This window comes from Leptodactylus fuscus, chromosome 5, assembly GCF_031893055.1.
Source record: "Leptodactylus fuscus isolate aLepFus1 chromosome 5, aLepFus1.hap2, whole genome shotgun sequence".
NCBI lineage: Eukaryota > Metazoa > Chordata > Amphibia > Anura > Leptodactylidae > Leptodactylus > Leptodactylus fuscus.
Window position 1 is genome coordinate 90004630 of NC_134269.1, and position 27687 is coordinate 90032316.

Genomic DNA, 27687 nt, shown 5'->3' on the forward strand with positions numbered 1-27687 from the left:
TATGAATCGAAAGCAGGAGGATGGACTTACATAGAAGAACCACAGAGGAGGGTGTGAACAGAGTATGACGTGAGGGGTGCACGGGAATGCCCACAGTGCATGGAAGGGCTCATTTACATATAAGTTTAAAAGGTAATTCATTAAAATATGGGGGGGCGGTCTTAAACGAATCGCAGGACTTGAATAGCCTTTTTAAAGACTATTCAGGCATATGTTTATGTAAAATGATGTACTGTATGTGTGTTACACAATGTCTTTGAAGCAAGGTGGCCGTTTGAAAGGCTCATACCCATGGGCGTAGCTACGGGGGGGATGCAAAGGTACTGTTTGCTATCAATCCCTTGACCATAAGGGGACCCCAAAGGTTCCTGTGTCACATAAAATATACCACTACTCTAAACAGCACAGGTAGACAGTGGCCATATAACAGATTTTAAACTGGAGCCCAGAAGCTTCATGTTACACCTCTGCTCATATCCTAAGCAATGACAAGTCTAATTTAAAAACTGAATTAAAAACCACATTAATTTAGCCAAAAATACAAAATTACCAGCGAAATTTAAAGATTCAACTGGGGGAACATAATATATATATATATATATATATATATATATATATATATATATATTATATTAATAGAGTGGTTAGAGGATTTTATGTCTACTTCACATAGGCTCATGGGGTGAGGGTCTGGTCTCTTAGACGCTGTGTGTTTCATCTTACTTGTTTGTAACCTCTTCTTATAACTATAATGACATGTAATATTTATCTTCTACATAGGTATTTTACATGAATGTGTGATAATACTTTTACTATATGGGAGATCTGCATACATTTTTCTTCATGTAGCTGTTTTCTTAGCTTATGGGACTCCAATTCTTGTATTGATTTGAGGAGAATTTTTTTCTGGTTAATATTTGAATCAGACAGAATAGTGTGTATTCATAAGTGCCATTTCTTCAGATGAGACTGTTTGTTACAGAAATTCCTGCAACAAATCTGCAGCATTTTAACATAACCTAAAAATCATTAAAAATAAATGCCAAAAACAGCAATGCACACCTTTTCCTAAGTGAGTATTTATGGACATGTATCTGGCTGTTCCAGTTAAACTCTTGTGTTCCCGGTAAGGTATGTGCTTTTTGGTTTCCGGGTCTATATATTCCTTGGCCAGTCCAAAGTCAATGATGTGGATGACATGTTCTTTCTTATTCCCTTGGCGGCCTATTAAGAAATTCTCTGGCTTAACATCTCTGTAAATGAGGTTCTTAGAATGAACATATTCCATCCTTGATATCTGAAAAATACAAAAGGAGATGAAGAAATTAGAAAATATTGTATCTGGGCTGAAAACTAAAACCTTGTCCTAAAAAAAAAAAAATCTGTCACTTCTACAAGGTTTTTTTTTTAAAATGTAGATTGTGAGCCCCACATAGAGCTCACAGCGTACATTTTTCCCTATAAGTATGTCTTTGAAATATGGGATGGAAATTCCATGCAAACCGTGTGGCCCCCACTTCTGCAAGTTTTACAAAAAAGTTGGCAAACAAGGCGACATGTCATATAGCTTGGTTCGTGAGCAAATTCTTCAATTAACTTAATTAATTTTACATATTGCAGTGGGGTTTTTTGTGGTTTTTTTTGGGGGGGGAGGGGGGTTGAACAGCTATGGTAAGTCAGAAGCAGCAAAAATACTCTAATTCTTTAAAATGCCAGGGATTGTCTTCCTGTGACAGAAAATTTACCACAAACTAATGTACATAATAAAACTATATCAGTTCCAGCTACTACACAAGTATAAGGGGATGTGCTAGCTTCAGTACATTGCAAATGATAAAAACTACTGATTGGTGGAGGTGCTGGGAGTTAGACCGACCTGCTATTGGATTTACCTATCCTACAGGTTATCAGTAATATACCGCTGCATGTCTTTTAGTGAATATCGCTTTAATGGAAATAATTTTTAGCAAACCATACAGATAAACATTTCCTGTAGTCCTAAAGAACAGATGATTTCTATGCCAGGCTGCGTTAGGCAGAGATAATAAAAGAGTCCTACTCACCAGCTGAATTGCTATCATAAGCACAGTCTTCAAGGTAAAAGTCCTGTCACACAGGTCAAACAAGTCTTCTAAGCTTGGACCTAGAAGCTCCAGTACCATGGCATTGTACTTTCCACATGGGCCAAAGTAGAAAACCTGGGGAAGTCCATCAGCTGGGAAAAAAAAAAAAAAAAAAAAAAAGTATGTTTAAGTCATGGCAAAAAGGGGGAAAAAAAAAACAAAAAAACTGAAATATATAAATTTTCTATATTCATACAAATGAACAAAGTGTGTCAATACTTTACGTAACCAACAATCATTAAAAGGGTTTTCCCCATCTCCAATATTTATGGCACATCATAGGAAGGGTTATAAAATATCTTATAGATGCAGGCCCAACTTTCAGGACCTGATAGTCATAGTGGAGGATCCCCTTGCCATGGCTACTGTGCATGGTGAAGTGTCTGCACAAGCCAGGTTCTCTGCTTTTATTTTGATGTGGGAATCAGGCTGAGGAATCAAGCTCCATTGTCTATTGTGCCATACCATCTGTACATTTACAGAGGCCACGAGATGTGGATCCCAACCCATGTTCTTGGGATACAGATGAGAATCCTGTACATGTGCCATAAAACGTCTTAGTTGATACAGCCAGAACTTTCCCCCAGTTTATGACCCAAAGAACTGTCTGTTCAGAATCTTTAACTTTAAAATATGGAGATAAAGTGTTCAGGCTTCTTGATTTAGAGACTTTTCCTTGCAAGGAAAAACATCACAATGAATTAGATGAACAGGAAATCCACCCAGATGACTACATTTTCATTTACAGAAAATGCCCGAACATTTTTCCGAAAGTTTTAGATCTAAGGTGTTAAGCTGGCCATACAAATTATGCAGATATAGTTCTTCTAGAAAAGAAATGTTCGACCATCTGGAAAAATACAGTCAACAATGAACATTTCAACAAATGCTTGTATACCCAACTAAACTGACAATATAAGAAGGAAATTAGGTCAACTTAATAGAACAGTTTAAAAAAAAAAAATGTTTTATTGAAAACATTACATTTTTTATAATAAGATTTAATGACTTTTTTATTTTATTTTTTTACATTGGGGCAATGCTGTATTACACACACATACATTTGTGATAAAAACCAGACAAAAAAAAAGGTCTAAGAGGGAAAAGCAGTTTAGGCTAGGCCCCTACGTGTTTTACGGTCACTGCAAGGTGGATGGGATTCTAGCGATTCCCATACACACCTTGTAGAAAAATATGTACAGCATGTCAATTATACCTATGGAAACACTAGTGGTTTCCCCATAGGTATAATGGAAGCAGAACGTCGGCAAAGGAAACCTCTAAGGACTTTCTGTGAAAAATGCTGCAGGAAAAACCACAATGTGTTACCACCATGGTATTTACAGCAGTGCTTTTTGGCTGGAGCAGACTACGTGCAGCCTTAGCCTGAAAGGGGTTTCCAAACCAGACTTATAACTCACCCCTGAATTTTCAGACATAAAAAGGTTTAATTTTTTTTTACCTGTACTCCCTAGTTGCTTATAAAACCGATATTCCAGATGAAGCTGAGGAGCCCGAGATTTAATTGGTTCCTATTAAAAAAACAAAACAAAAACATTGTATACTTATTTATACATTATTTATTTATACATATACACTCTCACCATAAATGAACACTGCTCCTTTAGGCTAAGAGATTGCGGATATGCAGCTTTTTCATTGTGGTTTTTAGAGCCAAATCGAGGAGTAGATTGAGCAGAAGGTAGAAGTATAAGAGCTTCCTATATATTTCCCATTCCTCTTGTAGCCATTCTTGGTTTCTCCAACATTGGGCCTATGGCCTGTGTTCAGTCTCTCTTGCTGCAGCTCTGGGACATCAATAACTCTGCTCTACTATACATACATGCAGGAAGAATTGAGTTGGTCACATCTGACCAAGAGTCAGCAGGGGAGGAAGAGGACCAAGACTCCCCTAATGTGTTCTGCGTATCTATTTATTAGTGTTCTGATGGATCTGCATACATATTAGTAAAGCTTATTCAGGGCAGCAAATGCACAGGTGAACAGTTTTTTAAACTAATATAAAGTTACATTTTTAACAGTGTTACCCATAGCAATCACAAACAATACAAAGCTAAACTTAGAAAAGCCAAAAGGTAGAAAATGGAATTATGCAATTCATTTTCATAAATGATCCAAATTTAGATTTGTCTATAGTACTATAGGGCATGTAGAGAACAATTGTACAGAAGCAGAACCCCTACTACGGTGCAACACATGAACAGTAACTAGTAAAGGGAACTAGGAACCAAGGTCAGGTAAACAAAGCACAACGTTAATGACTTCCTTTCAGCTTCTTGGTAGCAAGTTTGCTGGTTGGCATTATAGACATGGGTGGAGTTTCCTCTATCCCTACAGTTCTTCCAAGCTTGTTACATTACTATTGTTCAGTTTGAGTAATTGTTTTACACCAATAATCATAATAAATAATCCAAAAAAAGCAGAAAATCCTTGCAACATGGGTATATGCTCTTGAAAGAAAAGCTAAATGTAACTAGTGATAAGTTTTAGCCCCTAAAGTGAACAAGTTGGCATTGCAGACAGGTCTTGTTTTTGTAAGTGATCCTGGAATCTTTATCATCATCATCATCACCATCATCATTTATATATGGTGTGTAGTGCTTGTGCTACTCCTATAAGAAACTTAAGAAAATTCACACCTACGGTAGGAATTACCAGTTGGGGGGCACATCCATACAAACTCTTATAGTTTCCAATAAGAGTGTGGATGATCAAAGAAACTGCACAATGAAAAGCTGAAGAAAAGATCCTCCACACATCACAATGGGATATACCCGTATTTATTAAAACAGACAAGTCAGACGACAGATCCGATTTAAGCTTAGAACACGTGGTGTGGACAATACTGCTGAATTTCCATCAAACAACTCAGCAACTTTTGTTCCTAACAGCTAACACAGCAAAAATCATGTGAAACAAAAACCCCTGCAGATCTCCTGAAGCTTTCAAAATTGGCATTTCAATGGGTAAAAAATTATGGGTCAAATGGCTGTAATATCTGACATGCTGAGGGTTTAAACCTGCAGTAGAGCTCACTTGGCTCTTTCAGATTAAGTCACAGCAAGTGGAGGAGACTGAGTATAGAGTACAGTACATTGTAGTGGGTGAGTCATCAAGAACACATCAGATAACCCACTACGAGTATATCCAGTTAGGTCCCAGCTCGACATGCACCCCAATTATTTATAAAAAAAAAAAAAAACACCCCCATCCATAATCAGGCATTACATGCAAGGTTTGGTTTTAACTGCTCATTTGTCCAGGTTGTCCACTCTTAACACTGCCAAGGGTGTATATAACACAGTACATCCTTACAGTGTTAAGCAGCTGCAGAAGTGGGGGCCAACTATTACTACAGCCAAACCTCCTATAGGAAAGGCAGAGTCAGACACCAGCTGGCTGAACCTCACTGACTCGCAGTATTTCAGAATTAAATCCTCTTTCCTATTCCTACCATATTATGGATATTTATCGGGGGATTTGCAAAGCTGGTATTTTAGAATACTTATCCATTGCTTGCAGTTCTTTTCTCTCCGACATGCTTTGTGTGGAAAATGAGCGGATACCACATGAACCCCATTATAGTCTATGGTGTCCATGTATTTTCCAAGGTAACCACTTTTCAATGCATATAAGCTTTCCGTTCAGGGAGTCCACTGGACAAATGCAGAAGTGAACTGGGCCTTAAAGGGTATTTCCATTAACATACCCACATTTATAGTTAATTAAAAGAGAAACAAATATAAGTAGTTAATTTTGCAGAGCTTAAAGATTTTCTCTACCCATTTACTCACTGTGTGTGACCTCTTTCCTCAAAAACCTCTTTAAAGTGATCAAGTTTGTTAAGCTATCTACACCAAATATTAATCTCAGGGTATAGTTTATCTGTGCCCGGTCTCCGTTCTGCAGGTTTCCGTTTCCTGCACAAAACAGAGGCAGGAGACTTAAACCTGCAGGACTCTTACATACCCATTCATTTGAATGGGTATGAAAGATGTCCGGCCGTGAGCAGCGGTGATCGTTTTATGTTGGCCGCCGCGAAACCGTTTTTTTTTTTTTTTTTAAATCGGACACAGAGTCAGACTTGCAGTACTCAGTGTCCGGTTTAAAAAAAAAAACGGTTTCACGGCGGAAAGCATAAAACGCTCACCGCCACTCACGACCGGACCCGGTCTGACATGTTTCCGTCTTCTGCATGCAGAAGATGGAAACCACAGCACGGAGACCCGAACGCTAGTGTGAACCTAGCGTTACTCATAAGACCTTACAAAACTTTTGCACAGGTCCCAGCAATGTGTTAAAACGGCCCTGATAACCACATCTGCCCTAAACAGTACATTTAAGCTGGAAAAACCGATAATTATTGTTGAAAACGTTTTTAACAGGCTAGTGTTTTAGAGTTAAATATTGTCTCTAAGATTTGTGATATATTAACAGATAAAGCTTAACACAGGCTCCAAGCAGAGAGATGCTTTTTTGGTAATTGAGAAACATTAATATATGATCACATAAGGTTTTGAAAAAAACCAAAAACACATGGCAAAATATGAATCTCATATTTTCAAATGTCAAAAGCTGTAAGACAGAAGCCTACAATGTTCAGTAAGCTCCTGAAATAAACAGGCAGACACAATAAAGGTGCTGCTTGACTCACAACATCCAAGTGACCTGTGAACTCTAACATGCTGAACCAGGAAGCCAGCCATAGTTTATACATGTGCTTAACAGCAGGAAAAGGAAGGAAGCATGAGTTCAGGTCAGGAAGCTGGAGACAAACGTCATCCTGACAAGAGCACAAACATGACTGCTGTACACTTACCAGTTTAATTGCCACATATTCATTGGTGTATAGATTCTTGCCTGAAGGAGGAAGAAAATAGAGAGAGTTACAAATCTGTAAGAACTCACAATACATTAACAGTCACTCTGTCAACATTACTTCCTCATATTCCTTTGATTCTTACAGACCAAACTAACAATATCAGGACAATTCCATAAATCCTCAGTATCAAAGTATGAAAAAGAGAAAAAAAACAAAACACCAAATAAAAACAAAGGATATAGAAAAAAAAATTCTACTGCCTTCAGTGTTTCTACCAAATTTTGTTAAAGAGGTTCTCAAGGGAGAACAAACTATGGGTTTCCAGGCCGAGACTATCCCTAGGTCATGTGCTCCAAACCAAATCTGTGAACACAAAAGAGGAGAGAGGATTCAGAACAATTCGGGAGCCAGGTGCTGGTTTCAGTAACATGACTCAGGATCAGAAAGCCAGAAAACCTGTGGTTCTTCTGCTATAGAACCCAGGTACGCAAGTATAGAGACTATCACTTGCCCTCCTGGATTTTTACACATCTTACCTAGGGCTCCTGGCTGGTTTTAACCAAGAGTCACATGACTGAAACCAGCACCCAGTCCCAAATTGCCTAGCATCCTCCCTCTTCTCCTGTGATATGGGGGCTGGCAGGTTGTAGTGAAGCTGAGGTTGGAGCTGGCCTTAAATCCCTAAAAACCCTGGAGGGAGTAAGTGTACAGTATCCCTTAAGAACCCCTGTGAATGGTCCTGCTGGGAGGACTTACTATGCACACAAAAATATATACCTGTGCTTACCTGTAATGTACTGCTGAGGACAGTTATCTGCAGCAGTAACTTGTACAAGGTCCATACATGCTCACTTTAGGATAGCAGGAATAAACAATGAGACTTCCTGTCCATACACAAGATGCTGGATCAGAGAGTCTTATTGCTGGTCATAAGACACAGCTGGGAGCAAGACGTCAACAGATAACTGACAGCCACCATTAAGAAGACTGCCTACGCTACAATCTCCATCATCTTACAAGGTGATAGAGCATACATTTGTTGAAGTGCTTCTTTAAAGGAAGTCTACCAGCTCTGCCAAGCATATTCACCTGTCTCCATCACGTTACAGAGCACATTACAGGGATAAACACCATACCCTTGTTATTTATATCAGTTTTGTAGATTTGGAGAAAATGATTTGACGTCTTATGCAAATGGTAGTTGGTGCACTGGTGCCAAGCCTTCAGTCCTGAGAGCACTCTTCACACAGACATCTACCCCGTGGAGGGAGATTTTACCTTCCCACAGCAGGGCTCCCAGTGCTAAAGGCAGACCCCTCCAATGCAATAAGGGCTGCATGTAAGACTTCAAAGTTGACTTTCTCCAAAGCAAAAAAAAAAAAAAAAAAGTGTTATAAGTAACAGACAGGTATGTAATTTAATCCCCGTATTATGCTCCAACAGGGGAAGCAGCTGAAAATTCTGGGGGTTTGGGCTGACAATTTACCACCTTACATCAGTGATGCAAGTAGCATCAAGGCTATGGAGTTGGGGTCTGAGTTGTAGCCAGTGTCGACTGGAGTCAGAAAACTAGTTACCACTCACTTCAAAATAAATTATACAATTATTTATATTCTATAATTGCATAGATAACTTATAACACATTTTGCTTACTTATATAGCACCATCATATTCCACAGCGCTTTATAGATCGTGCCAGTCACTGTCCCATATAGGGCTCACAATCTACATTCCCTATCAGTAGGTTTTTGGACATACTTGCTTTCATAGGAATTCAATGACTGTTTTTTATGCTGAATCAGACAAGATTCAGAGCCAGAGTTAGGCTGTGGATAAGGATATGGAGTCAGTGGTTTACCCTACCAATTCCAAAGCCAGTGGCTTGTGTTAGACACTGACAACTTGAGAACATAAAGGAGTAAACTGACAAGATTTTAAGAAGTCCTGGACAACCCCTTTAATATACAACAAATATCACTGAAGGAACACAGGAACTAAATACAGGTATAAAACAGAAGCTCAGAAACAGAACTGCTAGTCTAGTCATTAAAGTATATAAAGGTCTCTGGCGGTTCTCAAGCCTTGAGCTATATGAGATGAGATACTAAGTGAGGGGGCAGACATTTTTCTAGACCCACGTTACAAATTCATTGGACTAGTGTTTTACAGGAAACAATAGACTGCAGTCGACTTCATAACATGGAAAAGAAAGTCATTAGACTTATTACGCCTGTAAAGGATGCAAAAACAGCAAAACCAAGGTAATATAAGGATGCCTCACAAATTAATATCATTGATAAATAGTAATAGATAGAACAGGGATCAATCATGGTTGGGATAAATTATCTGACTTTGAATCTGATCCTAAACAGAATTTCCTCTCAAATATTTTGAGCAATAGAAAGTTCCTGAAATACAATATATTCAGTTTGTTTTGTGCTTAAGGTCGGGCCCCATGTGGTATAAGCACTACAATTTGCCCACAGTGGAAACGCCGCAGGAAAAATTGTGGCATTTTACAGTCAGAGCAAAGTGGATGGGATTCTAACAAGTCCTGTGCCCACTTTGCGGTCAAAACCATGGGCATGTTGCGGTTTTGGAAATCGCAGCATGTCAGTTATACCTACGGAAACGTGGGCGGTTTCCCCATAGGTATAATTGTAACAAAGTCCGCAGAGGAAAAATCTGCAAACTTTCAGTTTAAAGCAACGCGATGCGTTGCTGCCGCTGTTTTTCCTGCAGTGCTTTATTGCTGTGGGACGTTCCACCTAAGGCCCTAAGTTTCTGTAGACGTCAAACTGTGGAGTTTATGCCACTTGGGGCTCAGCCTAAGAAGGAGGACACAGGTTTCAAGAAATATGGGACAGAAAGAGGATCTCTTTGTTGTTCAAAAGTGTCAAATAGAGCAATGCCTTAGAAAAGGTATGAAAACATTAGCTATTTCACGAAAAATTTATACATGATTCATTGTATGGTGAAAAGATTTGTGGCTGATTCAGAGCACAGACAGGTTTGTGCAGATAAAGACATAATGAGGAAGGTTTCTGCCAGACAAATTCATCAGATTAAAAGAGCAAATACTAAAATACCATAACAAAGCAACCAACTGGTATTTGAAGCTGCTCAAGGTGTAGGAGCCTCTACAGGCTTGCAGTTGTGCATAAAGCTACTATTCAGCCACCCCTAAACAGTACTCACACACTCACAAACTGGTGCAGTGGGCCCAGGCATGCATGACGACTGATTTGGAGAAAGAGCTGGTAGGTCCCTTTAGGGTCAATTCACACGGAGGAAAATGGTTAGGAATTTGGTGTGGAATTTCAGCGCTGAAAAAAAAAAAGCCTCCCACTGACTTCAATGGATTCCTTTTACTGCTAGCATATTCTGCTATCAGAAAAAGGAACCCATTGAAATCAATAATAGGCTTTTTTTCAGCGCTGAAATTCCACACCAAATTCCTAACCAAAAATTATCTCTGCAAAGTTTATAGAGTTTCTGACTGACAACTTTCTTCCATGGTATAATAAGAAGAACCGTGCCTTCTGTCACAAAATAATCTTCATGCATGTTCTCCCCGTGTTTGCATGGATTTCCATCCCATATTCCAAAGACATACTGATAGGGAAAAAAAAAAATGTACATTGTGAGCTCTATGTGGGGCTCACAATCTACAAAAAATAAAAAAAAATAATCTTCATGCATTGCAATCTCGTAGATGCAAGAATTGTGAAATTGATATCATAAGTTAACATGTAACTTGGCTTGTTAAGTTGTTGATTGAAATTTCTTTTGATTTCAGTAAATGTAAATGCTGCAAATTCAACAAACGACAATTTTCAATTCTTTACAACCTATAAAATGTTTAGAAACTTTGTTTTGCACAATAATGATTTTGATTTTTTAAAATTTGTGATTGGGAGGTTTGTCCAATAAAATTTGATTTATACTCTTGGAGATTTAAACATTATACTGACTGTCTTTTGCATCGACCATTTAAGAAAATCAGACAAACATAATCAGAATAATTTGGAATGTGGAATAGTTAGGGCCATTAAACCTCAATTTTGACTTTGAGAAAGGGACATTTATCTTATTACATCTGTATGTCTTAAAAAAACACTTGGATAGCATGCAGCATTGTGCTTTGCACAGACTAAATGGGGTTGATACGCTGTATATTTTTTGCATCAGATATCTACAGCGAAATCCACACAAAATAGTGAGTTTTTGATGCAGAATTTCTAGCACAATTGCTGAGTTGTCTCCATATGAACTGGAAAATATGAAATCAAGTGAAAGCCTGCAAGAGTAATAAAAATATAATTCGCTCAATGCTTATTTTGCCACATATTCTAAGAAACTGCATACAAACCCCCACCTCCCCCTCAAAAAAAAAAAACCTTTAGAAGCTGACTTTAAAGGGGTTGTCCAAGGACTTGCATTTAATTCCTTTGTACATTAGTTCCAGTTTTCAAATGATGTTAACAGAATTTAGCAAAGTCCCTAAATCCAGCTTGAAGGAATAAATTAAGGTAGTAAGTTAAAGGGGTTGTCCCATCACAAGGATCCTATCTATACTGCTTGTTAATGTGAATGTAAGGGTGCATTCACACTGAGTAAACGCTAGCTTATTCTGAACGTAAAACACGTTCAGAATAAGCGGCGTCTAAAGCAACTCCATTCATCTCTATGGGAGCAGGCATACGAGCGCTCCCCATAGAAATGAATGGGCTGCTTCTTTCAGTACGAGCAGTCCCATTGAAGTGAATGGGAAGTGCCGGCGTATACGGCTCGGCATGAGTAGAGCTTGCCGTACACGCCGGCACTTCCCATTCACTTCAATGGGACTGCTCGTACTGAAAGAAGCAGCCCATTCATTTCTATGGGGAGCGCTCGTATGCCGGCTCCCATAGAAATGAATGGAGCTGCTTTAGACGCTGCTTATTCTGAACGTGTTTTACGTTCAGAATAAGCTAGCGTTTACTCAGTGTGAATGCACCCTAAGACTTTTCCTAAATACACTGCTTCAGCAAAACTCCTTTGTTTGTCCACTATCTTACTTTATACATTTTTTTTTTGACACATCCCTTGACTTATCTGGTCATAAGTCAAGTGATGTATCTGCCTGCTCTGAGGGGGGAGGGAGGAGGGGCTAAGTGCATGGGAGCGAGCCTGGAGGGGGGTGGGGTAGTTTACCCTTTGGGGGGGAAGGGGCCTCCAATACAGACCCGGCATCCGCTGTAATAGAGAGGCGGATGCCGAGGAGTGTAGACGCCGGCACAGATGCCTGCAACATCGCTATACTCCTTCCCTGCATGAAGCCAGCAGCGGCAGGGGCGATGCTGCTATTCCGGGGGGGCGGAGGAGTGGAATAACAGCATTGCTTCTGCGGCTGCTGGCTTCATGCAGGGTAGGAGCATAGCTATGTTGCAGGCATCTGTGCGGGCGTCTACACTCCTCGGCATCCGCCTCTCTATTACAGCGGATGCCGGGTCTGTATTCACATATGTAAAGCCAAGCGGCGAGATGCTGCTGGCCCTGCATGCATGCTCATAGACCAGTCTAGCCTTCACAATGCAAATACAGACCCGGCATCCGCTGTAATAGAGAGAGGCAGATGCCGGGTCTGTATTCGCATTGTGAAGGCTAGACTGGTCTATGAGCGTGCACGCAGGGCCAGCGGCATCTCGCCGCTGGCTTTGCATATGTAAACCCCGCCCACCAATGACGCTACAAAGCCGGAAGAAAGAAGAATTTACAGCAACGAAGACTGGTGAGTATGCAACGTGGGAATACCCTTTGAAAATAAAATAGTCCATGGACAACCTGTTCAAGACAAAAAAAATTCTGAGACACATGCAAAAATAGATATTCTCTTACCTAACCGTAGTTCCCCAAAGTTTCCACAGCCAATTTTCTTTCCCACCCTAAAGTTAGGTCCCACCATAAGAACCCCTGAGGAGGTGGTCGAGCTGGACGGTCGGGAGCTATGACCAGTCCGAACTGGCAAAGCTTTAGTTGCTCGTGGTCGGTCATCCTTCTCCCTGTTGCTATGGTCCATGTTAATATACCATAAGAGCTATTCCTCCAAATCCCAGCTGATGCTAGGAGACTCCCAAACCACAGAGGCAGAAAAACAATGGGGGCCAAAAATGACCCAGCAGAGTATCCTCAGGGGCCAAAGAAGCTGATCACATCACCGCACAGAATTGCCAAGGTACCATCTCACATCCACACAGCAACTTCATGATGGAAGTTTTCCATAAAGGATATCCTGAGGGAAATAAAAAAAAAAATAAAAAATTACGTTTGTAAAACAGCAGAGCACTTTTTGTAACATCAAATTATTTCAATAGAGTAACTGCAGGTATGAACTGTTTTTTATGGCATGACAAAAATAAATAAAGTCCATTCTCAGTGGGAATAATCAGTTACAGTGTCACAAATATAGTTGGAAATTTTTTTAAAAGAGAGTCTATCATTGCCCCTGCTACTTTAAACCACTCCCGTAGTGCTGTAGACACTTTTAGAAGAATAAAAAAAAAAAAAACATAGCTTAAGTTGCAAAGCCTCAGAGTCTGAAGAAAAAGCACTTTTTTTCTTTATTTAAATGAGGATCTTGGAGTACAGGGGGAGTTTTCTTCTATTACTAAGCACTGCTGCACCATCACTAAACATACCCGTCCTGCATCCCGCTCCTCCCCCTGGACAGTGAGCATCAACTGACACGGAGTCAACTGACGGTAGCCCCCTGTGCTCCAAGATCCTCATTTGAATAAAGAATAAAAGAGCTACGCATCCCTGGAGCTCTGAAAAAGAAGAAAGGTATGATTTTTTTTTTTTATATAAAGTTAACCGCATCTACGGCACTATGGGAGTGGTTTAAAGTAGCGAAGAGCAATGAGACTCCCTTTAAAGGAGGAGGAGATCACAGCCGTGCATATACATAATAAATAACCTTTATTTTTATAGTATAAACATATAAACACTTTAGTGTGAACCTACCCTTAGAGCTAAACTATCATAGGATGAGAGTAACAGACATTAAAGGGATTGTCCGAGATATTCTGAAATCCCCACACTAATCTAAACACCCTTCCCCTCCTATTTTATAAATATCATTATTAATAAATAAAAAAAAAAAAAAAAAAAAAAAAAAACCAAACAAGTATATTTACCCATATCAGGGACATTTTCTGATAATCCGGTAACGATCCATTTCCTCATTTCCAGAAACGAATCGTTACTACTACTCCCCCTATCCAATTCACTTATACTTAGCCATCCATGGTTTCTCATCACTCACTTATTCACCCCCTCTGAATTATTGCACGTTGAAAATAAAAGTAATAAAGGAGCGGTGACTGACTTCAGATTGTCAGTATCATTCTAGGCAAAGTATCAGCCCCCGTAAGAGCACCCCAGTCTCAGAACATTGCCAGAACATGTACAGTACTCATGGCATGGTAGATGGATGTAAAGGAGAAGAACAGGGCAGTGCAGCACTGTGAAAGGCTTTGTATTCTACAGTGGCTGCTGCGTTCAGGGGGATAGGGATGGAGAAGGGAGAATATAGTAAGGGGAAGACCTAGAAGTTGGAAGTTACAACAATTCAAATAATAGCCTTTACACAATACACTGCACTCATTTCTTATGCTACATTTTAACTTGATTAGTTACAAAAACAGTGTCACTGTTTGTCTTTTAACCTTCTTTAGACCAAACAAAAAACCAAATAATCTTTAAATACAGAAGAGATCAGGCCTGGCGGGCAGGGTAGAAGAGACTGGTATACACACCATCGTTTTGCTTTCATATATTAATGCCTTTCGCAACACAGCCTTTATACAGAAATTATTCCACCCCTTTGTGCTGCTATAAATAACTCCTGCATCTTACCCCTGCCTGCTGCTGGCCAGCTCCACACATCAAAGCACTTATTAACCTGGGTGGTGGTTTCCCAGATCTGTTTCCTTGATGAATGTCTCAACCCTGTACCTACCCACCGCCAGCATTCAATGCTGACAACACAAAAAAGCTGTACAAGATGAAAACTGTTCTACAAGGAGGATTCCTTCTAGACACGAGCTCAGAACGCAGAGTGCAGCGAAACAGCTAGTAAACCGAGGAGAGCAGAAAGAGGGAATACAAAGCCAAATCACAAACCCAGCGTGTGAAACGTATGGCCACCCATAGGGATGTCTGACATGTCACTTCTGAGCTTAGCACCGTGGCAAAGTATATGTTCATACATTTGTGTTACACAAGAATCTTCATAGAAAACATTATAAATGTAATCTGCAAATTACTCATGGAAATTTGCAAACGGTGCAAGTGTGCGACTAGCCTCTTCAAGACAAAAGACAGTATTGATGTACGCTCTATCTGGAGACAGAGTGAATAGAATGGTGAAGCAGGAAGACTTCCGTTTCCAGCTCCACCATTCTTACAGCTGCTAATGAGGTCTGTGGCTTGGTGAAGTCCTGCACCAAAAAACACTGCTCAGTCCAGCATTTTAAAGAGTACAAGATCCCTCTGGGGAGAGAATCATACTTTTAAATCCAGAACCACTAGTATTAAGTAGTGGTTGGGTATGCCAAGCACTGGCCTTTCACCAAACGAATACTGACTGACCAATCCTTAGAATAAGCATCAACAGTGTAGGCGCGGAAAACTGTCAACAAATAAAAATTCAAGGTGGTAATAAATTCTAGTAAAAAAATAAAATAAAGACAGCTGCACGGTAGAAAAGCATATTTTGGTAATCTAAATGTACAATATATACTCTGAAAACATACATGCAGCCTACCATGGAGTTCTTGAAAATCCTGTTACACTTTGTGTAATAACCAGCCATAACAGTAGAACTGCATAGTTACACCAGCAACAAAAGACCGATAGGGTGGAGTGAAAAATACAAAACCAAAGGATGGCAGGTAGGTAAAAATCAGAATTTAAACACACAAGTCACTGTTAGGCCGAGGTCCAACTTAGCAGAAATGCCATGATTTTTCTGCAGTATTTTACAGTACCTGCAAAGTGAAAGGGATTCTGGCTACTCCCATCTACACATTATATAAAAGAGAAATATCAGCATCAGGCATGCTACGATTTCAAAAACGGTTGAGTCTTTGTAATTTGTGGCATGTCAATTATACCTACGGAAATGCTGGCATTTTCTATAAAATGGAAGCAGAAAGTCTGCACTTGCCACTTTCTGTGAAAAGCGCTCCAGGAAAAACCCATAATACATTTTTCCCACAGCACTTTTTGGCTGTGACTCGGTACGTGAGGCCCATGCCCACTAGTACTTGTTCTGTACAGGCTGATTACACTAGCTGAGGCAGAGGAAATGATCGCTAAGGCGATGGTTCCTCACTCTTGCACTTCTATTGTCCATTAGCAGTGCTTATCAGACAGGGCAATGTGCTGCCAATGGACAATTATTTATTTTTTTGTCCAACCTGCTGAAATCAGCTGATCAATGAATGAACACTTGTTCATTGGGTAATTGTCAGCACTTAAGCCGACTGTCGAGAACAAACACCTGTACTGGTAAAATCTCCAAACACTGAGGAAAAGGGGATTAAGGCCCTATTATACAGGACTATTTACACCCAATTGTCAGAAATGAACGCTAGGAGAGATGAGAAAGTACTATTAGAAACAGCCCTTTCGAATAACATGCTCCCATAGGAATGAATGGACACATGGGGTTAAGCGGATGCCGGCACAGGCTGCGTCCATTCATTCCTATGGGAGCGTGCTATTCGAAACGGCAGTTTCGAATAGTACTCGCTCATCTCTAAAAGCTAGTACACCTCCCGGTCACTGGTAGAAATGCAGCAACTCAAATGGAGCTCCCTCTTTGACAAGAAATACCACTAGCCTCACTAAAATTATATGTACACACCTATACATTTTTAACACCTGGGATGACAATAAAAGATGAAGGTAGTTTGTTTTTGTTTAACAATCCTTTACAAAGTCACTCTTAAAAGGGTTGTCCCATCGCAAGGATCCTATCTATTCTGCTAGCTTATGTGGATTTAAGACTTTTCCTAAACACATTGCTTCAGCAAAACTGCTTTGTTTGGCTGCTGAAAATATTCACCTCATTGTTTACACTGCATTTCCATAACCGCGGACCTGTGGATGATCCTATCTCTCCGCCCAGAACAAGTGACGTAGCTCCCTTCTCTCAGGAGGGAGGGGGAGCTGAGTGCTCGAAGCAGCTTGTATTTCTGAGCTGGTTATCTCTGGCTCTTCCAGTTATCAGATTGGCTAATTGATTTTTGCTGATAAGGGCTGAGACAGGGAGTCTGTTACCTCTGTATGTAAACAAAGACCTAAAACTGAGTTTATTACAAGCTGACTCTTGGTCCTGAAGCATGTAAATTTGGGATTCTCATCACCTATCAAATGCTACATCAGCTTCATATTGAGCATCTTCCAGTTGTACTGTGCTAATTTATTTACAACAATCCCTCATTACTGACTGCAAACATGTACTGCTATGAAGAGAGCTAGCAAAGCTGGCTTTGTCTGTGAGATAGCAAGTGAACCCCCACCCACCAATTTACCGAAAAAAACAAAACAGGAAGTGAACAGAGCATACAGCCTGCAAGGTGGTGAACAGGTGAGTTGGGAATGCCCCTTTAACCTAAGGCACACTGTAGCGGGCCGCAGCAAAAAAGAGCTGCAGGAAAAACTACAGCTGAAATACATCATTTTATATATACAAACACACAATACTAAACAGAGTAGACTAGTTCTTCCAGGAGTCAGTCTAGGAACAATTATAATACGTAGCATTTAAGTAGTCACCAGTGCAGGTCAACAGAAACCATGAATTTGATAGGTTCGATTTTCCTATAGCTTTCTGGTCATCCAAAATTTCCACCAAAGTTCTTCTCAGAAAACTAGCAACAATACAATGCCTTACATTTTGCTGTACATTTAACTATAGTAGCTCCTGAACGGTCCGATACCTAATTGTTAGGTCACAAAAAATGTCCAAAAAGGGGGGGGGGGACCCTGCAAGAACAAACATATCTGTTGTTGACCAATAGTAACTGTACAGCTTTCATCTCTTATCTTGATTGATGGCTAAAGGCAAAAACGGTTTTTCTTATAGGGTCCATTCACACGGAGTAATGTGCCACGTGATGTGGCACGTATAAGGCGTGTGAGACTGTGCGTGCCGTAAAAGCTCCCACTGATTTCAATGGGAGCCTGGATCGTATACGCCGCGTTGTTTTGTGGCTGTGATTTTGCGGCCACAAAAATCACGGCCACAATATAACGCGGCGTATACGATCCAGGCTCCCACTGAAATCAATGGGAGCTTTTACGGCGCACACAGTCTCACAAGCCATTTACGTGCCACATCACTTGGCACGTTACTCCGTGTGAATGGACCCTTAGACAGTTTTCCTAGCTCTACCCCAATATGTATATACAGTCGGAAGCAAATGGAATATATACTATACAAATTCCCAGCTAACACATAACAGAAGCAAAATAACTAGGTGGTCTAAGGCAGGAGCGAGCATCACAGATTGGACAGTGTCAGAGAGCTCAGTACCACGGCCCTCTGACTGCTCCTCACCAACGTGGCAGGCACCTAAACGCTCGCTCAGGAGGGGCCACACGGTGGCTCAGTGGTTAGCATTGTAGCCTTGCAGCGCTGAAGTCCTGGTGTTCAAATCCCGCCAAGGGCAAAAAAATCATCTGCAAGGAGTTTGTATGTTCTCCCCGTGTATGCATGGATTTCCATCCCATATTCTAAAAAAGGCCATACTGATAGGGAAAAAAAAAAAAAAGTACATTGTGAGCTCTATGTGGGGCTCACAACCTACATTAAAAAAAAAAAAAAAAAAAAAAAAAAAAAAAAAAACACGCTCGCTCAGGTATGGTAAAGGCTACAGAATAAATTACAAAATTGATGGAAGTCAATTAACAAAAGAACTGGAGTCGCTGGTGAAAAGTCCTTCTAACTTACCAGTTTCCAGAAGGAGTCCTGTATGTTCAGACTTCAGGTTTCCAGGCTGGTACGGACACAGAGTACTGCATGTCCAGTTTAAAAAGAAAAAAAAACAGTTTAGCTGCAGAGAGCATAAAACGCTCACCGGCACTTACGGCCGGACACTTTTCAATCCCATTCAAATGAATGGGTTTGAAAAGATGCCGGCAGGTTTCCGTCTCCTGCCCAGTTTTGTGAAGGAAACGGAAACCTGCAGAATGGACTCCCGGGCGCAGATGTGAACGAGCCATTAGAGTCCCCAGATAATCTAGTCTAAAGTTGACCATATACAAAATATTTTCTGCACACCTTTGGTACATCAAGCTAACTTTGGTGAGACTCTGAAGTTTGTGATTGTCACACACAAAAGATTAACAGCAGAAGCTACTAAAATAGGTTGAGTCTGCCAATGATCGGCAGATAAATCTTTCATGTGTATGGGCACCACATAGCGGGCCACAACAAAAAAAAAAAGTGCTGTGGGAAAAACTGCAGCAGCAAAGCATTGCTGTTTATCCTGCAGCGCTTTTCACATAAAGTCCGCAGATTTTTCCTCTATGGTCTTCCTGCTTCCATTATCCAGATCAAATTTTTACACTGATGACCTTTCCAAAGAATAGGCCATGAACATTTTTTTTTGTTTAGTTTTTTAATGTATCTATTTTTCCCTATCAGTATGCCTTTAGAGTGTGGGAGGAAACCCAAGCAAACACGGGAAGAACATACAAACTCCTTGCAGATGTTGTCCTTGGCAGGATTCGAACCCAGGACTCCAGCACTGCAAAGCTACGTACTCTGGGTGCCAGAAATGGATGACCTGTGGATAGGGTTATCCACATGAAAGTTTATTTGGGACCAGAAAACCCTTTTAAAGTTTGCATTTTGTCTTTTATACAATATTAAGTCTGTACCAATGTATCTCTAGTAAGGTCCTATTCAAGTGAATAAAACCTACATACAGAACAATATGGTTAGATTTTCCAATGCAAATCGTACTACAGTACATTGCATCACTCAAATGAATAGGGAAGATGTAAATTCCTGTTCACATGTCAGAAAATGAAGAGGAATTTGAGGCAGGCTTCTGCACTGATTCCTCTTAATTTTTTAGCCCCTGGCTCCCAGCAGCAGAGCAGGCCCAGAAGAAAGCTTATACTTTCATGGTCCTGCTGCACTCAGTATATATAGCGTTTCAGTATAAATCCGACAAAACCCATTATAGGGTTCACGGGGGGACTTTTAGCAGACAGGCTCTCTGTTTTTTCAGTTCCCCATGTGGATCAGAAGAATGGAGAAACTAACGCAAGCGTGAACCTAGCTTTAGCAACAGTAAAAATGTTAGCTACTTTTATAATGGATGAAATCTGTTACTTCTAAACCAACATTATTGGATTGTTGAAAAGCTAAATACCAAAAAAAAAATCAGATTACTAATACAGACAAAAGAGAAAAAAAAAAAAAAAAAAAAAAGTATTGCATAGAACAAGACTTTTCTTGTTCACTAATGTGTACCTGTTCGATGCCATTTTGCTAGGTCAAAACTTTGGTTTAAAAATCAATGTTAAAAGATGATGGCGAGAAGAGTCTTTCATCCAACGCCACCATCTGTTATATATACACACATGAGCTCATCCAGTGATAGCCCATTTATTATTAAACAGCCTAGAAGGACAGATGAGCGATTATGTACTGCATTAAGGAGAATGGACATCACCAAGTAGACAGAAAGGCCTTCACTACACAGCTCTGGAACACAAACGTTACAAAAAAACAATTCACTTGACATAAGATATATGCAGACAAAGAGGGAAAAAAAATAAAAAATGTTCAGAATTACTTTAAAAAAATTTACAGAGCTGTGTCTGGATTAGAGAAAACAGTTCATATATCATTTGGAATTACCCACCCGAACATGGCTTGGGAGAACTGAAATCATGAAGGTAGGCAGACTTTTTTTTTTGTGGTCAGACGTTTAATTTGGGACGAAAAAAAAAAATTGTGACATGTAATATCTGTCTCCCTACACATCACAGTCATGCATGTCTATGGATACAGGAGGGAAAAAAAAAACAAACAAAACAAAAAAAAACCCTACCACAAACGATACATGGTTGACGCAGATTGTGCACAGATCAGAAACCAAAAGAAACAAAACTAACATTAGGGTGTACAATGCCTTGGTTTTGGCCTAAAAACTGATCACTCTTGTGAAAGCAGCTGTAAAAGGAATCTATCAAAACAATCTCACACAACTGATGTACACATAAATGAAATGCTTTCTTCTGCCTCCTGATCTCGCCTCCTTGTCTACATCTCTGGTACAGCAGAAGGGTGGTGTCCCTGCCTGATAAGTGAAACATTGCTTCATTTCAGCTGGATATCCATCCTTACCTGTGGTTACCAAACAGCCTCTTTTTAAATCAGATAATTTTTATTAACAAATTTTTCTTAACATAAAATCAAACAATCGACAAAACAACAGCAACACAATAACAATTCAAAGTAAATATGGAGACACAATCCGACACATAAAGAGGGGGGGGGGGGGGGAGTCCATTAGGACCCCCCGAAAATCTCCCAAACCTTCTTTGATTTCCATGTAAAGAATAGCATTCAGGGGATCAAGGAAACAGAGAAAGTTGAAGTGAGATATCTGTTCCTAATCAGAGACGGGGAGGGAAGGCCAGGTGTGTCCAACCATGCTCCCCAAATTTTTCAAATTTAGTTTGGGCCTTTCTCTGTATATATACTCCCCTCTCCAGCCTAATAGTATTATTAACTCTAGATATCAATTCCACTAGAGAAGGAGGACTCGGGTCCAACCAATGATAAGCAATCAATTTTCTTGCCTGGTATAAAACCCTGGACAACCCTATAAAATCCGGGCTTTCCGTATCCACACCCTCCCCCAAAAGACCTAGGAGGCAAACTAATGGTGATTGCAGAAGTGCAATAGAATACACCCGGCCAAGCAAGGACAGTACCTGACTCCAGTAATTGGCTAACTCCCGACATTCCCACATCATATGCAGGAGATGTGCGGGTTCCATACTACAGCGGGGGCATTTGGCATCAGAACGGATATGCATACGGAACAGTCTCTGTGGAGTCCCATAGACCCTATGCAAGAGATAAATATGAGACAGTCTCTGTGCTTCACTAGAGGACAGTGTTGGGGTTAGGACTAACACATCTCGCCAGGTTTCCTCATCCACTGCACCAACATCCCCCTCCCACCTTTCCCTAGTCTTGTCCGGGAAATACTCCAAGTATGCCATCAATAACTGTCGGTACAGTGTAGATATCATTCCCTTAGTAATATATCCCATAAGAGTATGTTGCAGTGCGGGGTGTAGTCCAACTGTCAGGGGGGTACGTCTAGTCTGAACATGGAAGGCATGACGAAGCTGAAGATACTGATAAAACCACACCTGGGGCATGTGTCCATTAGTCGTTTAATCAGGAACAATTGCTCCTAGAAATACATTAGCCACAGTTGGCACATGTTAAATGGGCTTAAATCTATTACAGTTTACTTTATCCCACCTTCAGGAGAAATGAACCATCACAAGCGGCACCCCTCTTCAGTCATGCCACTCCACTCCCTGGTATTAAAGAAGATCACCAAACTCTGTACTAAGCTCAGATGGCTAGGGCCTAGCAAGCATAGGTGCCTGCTGCTCAAACCAACGAAATACTTTGCCCTTTAGTTTGAATAAGTTTATTTTGTGGCATAACGCCTTCAAAGCGCATAAAAAAAAAAGCAGGAGAGATATAATGCTTCATCAATATTGAAACATACAATGCTTTATCAAAATTTACCTTTAAAACATCCCATTCCCTCTCCTTACATGTCCATTTAAGTAAATACTTGTATTCCCTATAATGGAACTATTCTGGAGCATCTTTACCTTATCCTGAGTTGTTCCTAAGGGAGCGTTCACACTACCTTCGGTGTCCGACAGGTAGTGTTCGCTGCTAATGTCCATTCAAAATCTTGTGCGGACATTAGAAGCGGACACTAGCTGTGTCTGTGACATTTTGCATTCATTTAAATGGACATCATGTGCGTTCTTTTACTGTCCCGTGAGTGTCCTTAAGTGTCCGTTCCCAAAGATGTCCGACTTTTCAAGCAGACAGCAAAACCCGACATGTAGGTTTTTGCTGTCCGCTTGAAAAGTTGGACATCTTTGGGAACAGACAGTTAAGGACACCCACGGACTGTAAAAGAACACACCTGATGTCCATTTAAATCAATGCAAAATATCACGGACACAGCTAGTGTCCGCTGCTAATGTCCGCACAAGATTTTGAATGGACATTAGCAGCGAACACTACCTGTCAGACACCGACGTTAGTGTGAACGCCCCTCTAATAAAAAGAGGTGGATAAATTTCTTGCAGGAATAAGAAATAAAACGGCACAACACAGAGGTGAAAGAACAGATTTTCCAGAGTGATCATACAAATTCAGTAAAACAGACGTGTCAAGAGAGGTAATAGGTGCTATGTAATATTCTAGATCAGCTCTATAAAGTACATTTCTTAAAGCTTTGTTCATTTTAAGGAAGGGGATCTCAAAACATAACCGTTCCTTTATAAATCTGCAATATATATTACATGCTAAGCTGACCATGTAGTACTAGAGTCACGAGGTCACTTTGTTGACAACCACTAATGCATTATGTAATCAATGTATATAGCAGGAAACCAGCTGCATCCAGTATGATACAGAGCACATATGTGCTGAACCCATTATACCAGCAAGCCTGCTACCTGGGACTGAATCTTGGAAGACAGTGAAATTACCACCCATGCTCACTATTACATAGAGGAAAAGCAAGCACAAGCTTCTATGAGTGGGTGTCAAGCAATTATCTTACCCACATGAATTCAGGAGAGGAGGAACATTATGACGAGAGCAGAAAGCTCAGCGTGAGCTCTGCCTGGAACAAAGCACCCCCACCCTGCAGAAAGCAAAGCAGAGGAGAAAAGACCCAGTGTGTACACATCACACGATCAATACAACCATTTTTAACTCGCTAGCCCCTGCCCAGCCCTCATTAATATTACATGACTGTATAACATGACAGCACACTGCAGACTAACCAGCTCACAGCCAAGACACATGATTGACACCTCACTGTCATGGCAAAAACCTAGCATCACTTATTGGAAGGAAATGCGTTGGTTTCATACCCCAAACTGTTTGCAGAAGTTACACCATACTTCCGCTGACTGTGACAGAAAAACATACAAAAGAGGACTGTATAAGTGAGCACGCTCAGAATCCACTGCCCCAGATGTCAAATTGTAAAGCTTTATTTAAAGGAGAAACAAATGACAGCATTACAAGTTATTTTATCTTGACATTTATCTCAAATGTCTTGCATCCTTCATATTTCTGTCTGTCACTCATTTCAAGAGCTTTTGAGAGTCTGAAATGCAGGCCATACTCTTCTATTGGTTACCAGTGATCATGTAGTTACGGTATTTTTATTGATCAAAATGGAAAATGTCATGAAAACCCAACCATAGAAGGAGATTTTACACAGCGCCAAAATAAGGACATATTCACACGGAGGAATTGGGAGCAGATTTTAAAGAATTCCACTAGAGATGAGCAAATAGTATTCGAAACTCTAGTTTCGAATACCTCGCTCCCATAGAAATAAATGGAAGTGGCCTAACACCAAGGGGTTAAATCCCAGCCGTTTCCATTCATTCCTATGGAGCGAGGTATTCGAAACTAAGAGTTTCGATTACTATTCGCTCATCTCTAAATTTCACCTCAAAATTCACTACCAAATCCACCTTCCATTGTTTTCAGAGGGAGACAGAGACTGATGTTTCTTTTCCACGGATTCCGTGGCTCATTCGACTGCAGAACCTGTAGCCCAGGCTAAGTAGCCACATTTTTCTGACGCTAGTGAAAATGTAAACCTGCAGCAGAAAGGCAAAGCTCTAAATTTGCTTTGCACCTTGGGCTCCACAGGGCTGGAAACTGGAGTGTAATCCAAGGCACAAGCCCGAATTCCATTCCAAATTCTGTTGTGTGAATAAGGCCTCTACCATACATCTAATTTTCTTCGGAAACATACTGAGGCGCTCTCTTGATCAACATAAAATAGAAGTTCTCTGGGGACTTTCTGCTTTAATTATACCTTTAGAGAAACCACCAAGGTTTCTGTATGTATAATAGACATGCTGCGATTTCTAAACTGCAACAGCTTTTAAAATCGCAACGCGTCCGCTGCAAGTATTTTTCTGCCGTGTGTGGTTGAGATTTGCTAGAACCCCATCCATTATGCAGGGACTGTAAAATGGCGGCGTTTCTGCCACAGCCAAACTGCAGCATATACGCCATGTGAGGCCCCCAACCTAAAGCAGATCTCCAGGCTTCATGGACCAATAAGAATCAAGCTGCTGAAACTGAAGAAACTAGACCTCAAGTTCGCATTAACCTTGTATATCATTTCAATATGACAGTTGAATATTCAGTTCAATTTAAATATGAGCAAAAAGACGAAGTACATATTGGTTATCACATCTGAATTTGCATTTCACAAACTGGTGAACAACGGTCATTTTGTCAGCAGGTTCAAGACACAACTTGAATATTAACAGTACAAGTTTAGGTCGGGGTCCCACATAAAGTCATTCTAGTGAATTCCATCCCCACAATGCAGGAAAATACGTGCTGTGGACAAGCTGCGGTTTTGGAAATCGCAGCATGTCAATTATACCTGTGGAAACACTGGTGGTTTCCCTATAGGTATAATTGAACCAGAAAGGCCACAGAGGAAAACTCTGGAAAAAAAACAAAAAAAAAAAAAACAATGCATTGCCATTTTGTGTTTTTTTTGTTCCGGGAGGCTACATGGGGCCTTAGCCTCAAAGATGACGACCAATAACATACTGAAATTTCCCCACCGTGGGACTATTAAAGGATTATCTTCATCTTCTTCAATAAGGGTGCACTCAACAAAACAAATAATACAACAAACCAACAATGGCTACTGCTCTAACTTTCAATTAACCTATTGGCCACTGCAAGATGATGTACAGTGTTGGCCAAAAGTATTGGCACCCCTGCAATTCTGTCAGATAATACTCAGTTTCTTCCAGAAAATGATTGCAATCACAAATTCTTTGGTATTATCTTCATTTAATTTGTCTTCAATGGAAAACCACAAATAGAATTGTCAAAAAGCCAAATTGGGTATAATTCCACACCAAACATAAAATAGGGTGTGGACAAAAGTATTGGCACCGTTTGAAAAATCATGTGATGCTTCTCTAATTTGTGTAATTAACAGCACCTGTTACTTACCTGAGGCACCTAACAGGTGGTGACAATAACTAAATCACACTTGTAGCCAGTTAAAATGGATTAAAGTTGACTCAACCTCTGTCCTGTGTCCTTGTGTGTACCACATTGAGCATGGAGAAAAGAAAGAAGTCCAAAGAACTGTCTGAGGACTTGAGAAGCAAAATTGTGAGGAAGCATGAGCAATCTCAAGACTACAAGTCCATCTCCAAAGACCTGAATGTTCCTGTATCTACAGTGTGCAGTGTCTTTGAGAAGTTTAAAGCCCATGGCACTGTGGCTAACCTCGCTAGATGTGGACGGAAAAGAAAAATTGAGGAGAGATTTCAACACAAGATTGTGCGGATGGTGGATAAAGAACCTCGACTAACATCCAAACAAGTTCAAGCTGCCCTGCAGTCCGAGGGTACACAGGGGTGATCCTTCCCCTTTCGCCGCCCGAGGCGAAGTGCAGAAAGCCGCCCCCCCCCCCCGCCGGGGAGGGGGCGGAGCGGGGGCGTGGCTTAGCTGAGGGGCGTGGCTTGGCGCCATTCGCCGGCAGAGAGCAGGCCCGGAGACTGCCTGCACTCTGCCTGAGCGTGCGTGCGGGGAGGCTGCTGGAGCAGCGCTGCTCCAGTGGCCTCCCCAAACCACCGCTCCGTGCTAAGCCAGTCCAGGACAGATTGTCCTGGACTGGCTTAGGTTAGCAAAAATGCCACCCTCCTTGAGGCCCTGGCATAGCGCCGCCTGAAGCGCTCGCTTCAGGTCGCCTCATGGGAGGTGCGGCACTGAGGGTACAACAGTGTCAACCCGTACTATCCATCAGCGTCTGAATGAAAAGGGACTGTATGGTAGGATACCCAGGAAGACCCCACTTCTTACCCAGAGACATAAAAAAGCCAGGCTGGAGTTTGCCAAAACTTACCTGAGAAAGCCAAAAACGTTTTGGAAGAATGTTCTCTGGTCAGATGAGACAAAAGTAGAGCTTTTTGGGAAAAGGTTTCAACATAGAGCTTACAGGGAAAAAAAAAAAAAAAAAAAAAAGAGGCCTTCAAAGAAAAGAACACGGTCCCTACAGTCAAACATGGCTGAGGTTCTCTGATGTTTTGGGGTTGCTTTGCTGCCTCTGGCACTGGACTGCTTGACTTGATGGCATTATGAAGTCTGAAGACTACCAACAAATTATGTAGCATAATGTAGGCCCCAGTGTGAGAAAGCTGGGTCTCCCTTAGAGGTCATGGGTCTTCCAGCAGGACAATGACCCAAAACACACTTCAAAAAGCACTAGAAAATGGTTTGAGAGAAAGCACTGGAGACTTCTAAAGTGGCCAGCAATGAGTCCAGACCTGAATCCCATAGAACACCTGAGGAGAGATCTCAAAATGGCA

The 27687-nt window shown here is 40.8% G+C and overlaps 1 protein-coding gene across 4 annotated transcripts in view; it reads right to left on the reverse strand.

Annotated features, from left to right (window-relative positions):
- Positions 1-27687, reverse strand: part of CSNK1G1 (casein kinase 1 gamma 1) — a 71260-nt gene that overhangs the window by 29971 nt on the left and 13602 nt on the right. For all 4 annotated transcript variants that reach the window (XM_075273711.1, XM_075273710.1, XM_075273709.1 and 1 more), the window contains exons 2-6: positions 12847-13240; positions 6964-7004; positions 3586-3655; positions 2064-2215; positions 1063-1297 (exon numbers count right to left, since the gene is read on the reverse strand). In XM_075273711.1, the coding sequence (XP_075129812.1) occupies positions 1063-1297; positions 2064-2215; positions 3586-3655; positions 6964-7004; positions 12847-13027 (679 nt within the window). In that variant the 5' untranslated portion in view covers positions 13028-13240. The remainder of the gene's footprint in view (positions 1-1062; positions 1298-2063; positions 2216-3585; positions 3656-6963; positions 7005-12846; positions 13241-27687) is intronic.